We start from the raw sequence: 1,268 nt of genomic DNA, 5'->3' as shown, positions 1-1,268 counted from the left end.
GCACCTGTCCAAGAACATTTCATCTGATAAGGAAGGCACTCGTCGGAGGACACAGGCAAGGCACAGCCACTGAATGTGATGTCATCAAGGGTCAGGTCAGCTGGGCCATTGTCGTTCTGACCTTCGATCTGCACGGAGAATTCCCCCTGCCAGTCTGACCATAAGAAAATAATTAATATCATTAGAATTCATAAGACTTGATCTATATTATTTTGACTATACAGGCCGTGGGAGTGTTCTCAAAGATGCGATTACCCATAGGGAACGATTATTTTCAAACACGGTAATTAGGAAAACCGTAAGTATCATTTGATGAATATATGGGATTTATTTGTTCTAGGATCACGTCTGTTAAAGAGTCACAAGGGATTATCCATATTATTATCTTATTATAAACATGTAATGAAAAACCCAAGGAAATGACTTTACCCATAAGCCTGGCTGATGCAAACATCCAGTCTCTGTTCTTGCTGTCGATAAGGAAGAAGACTGGAGAGGTCTGTCCATCTTTATTAACGCTCACAGTAAGATGCACGTGACGACCAGACTCAATTACCGAGTTCTCTCTAAACCTGCAATCAAGACCATCTGGTATAGCGTTTCCTCAGATGCGCAAGTTCATATAAACGATGGTGTTTACATTGTTATTGAGAAAGAATATTTTTTAAGAGAATACGAACCGATTTTATTTCAATCAAGCAACACCCTATTATGATGGAAACTATTTTGAGCATAAAAATATCAAAATTGTAAAGCAGCAGTATAATTTTCTTTTCTCAATTCTAGCCGTGAAATTGTGAGGTCTATGCACCACATATGAAAGCAGACGCACAATAATAACCCAACAAACACAAGCAAACACAAACCCCATCAACAACATATCATAAAGACCCCTCTTACTCGACACAGCAAGAGGAGCAACGTCTCACCAGAACTCCATAGCACACTGAAGATGTGAATTGTGGTGGGGATTCGTGACCATCACAGCAGGACCCTCGATGTCGCTGGGTTGCTCGCTGGTGTAAACAAAGTACCCGGCGTCTGTTCCCAGCGTGTGGTCGTATACGTAATCGACACCCGAGTCCTCTGTGATGTTCCGACCTCGTTTCCAGATGTTGTCGTTTGTGTTGAGGAATGTCCAACCACAAGATCCTGGTAAAAAGAGGTTTTTGAGATGAAATCTTGATGTATGTATGAATGGTTTTTTTTGTTAGATGTTGGGAACTTCATGTGTCAAAGGTGGAAATATTTCTGTTCACTAATAGGTT

At 40.9% G+C, this 1,268-nt stretch overlaps 1 protein-coding gene across 1 annotated transcript in view; it reads right to left on the bottom strand.

Moving 5' to 3' along the window:
• LOC119592422 (MAM and LDL-receptor class A domain-containing protein 2-like) overlaps nt 1-1,268 on the bottom strand; it is a gene marked incomplete in the record, with an annotated part of 30,439 nt that overhangs the window by 23,604 nt on the left and 5,567 nt on the right. Inside the window, 3 exon segments of the mRNA XM_037941244.1 lie at nt 5-154; nt 430-572; nt 930-1,152. Of these exon segments, the coding sequence (XP_037797172.1) occupies nt 5-154; nt 430-572; nt 930-1,152 (516 nt within the window).

This window comes from Penaeus monodon, chromosome 30, assembly GCF_015228065.2.
Source record: "Penaeus monodon isolate SGIC_2016 chromosome 30, NSTDA_Pmon_1, whole genome shotgun sequence".
Lineage (NCBI taxonomy): Eukaryota > Metazoa > Arthropoda > Malacostraca > Decapoda > Penaeidae > Penaeus > Penaeus monodon.
The sequence above is the reverse complement of the archived record's forward strand: the minus strand, read 5'-3'. Positions and strand labels throughout refer to the sequence as shown.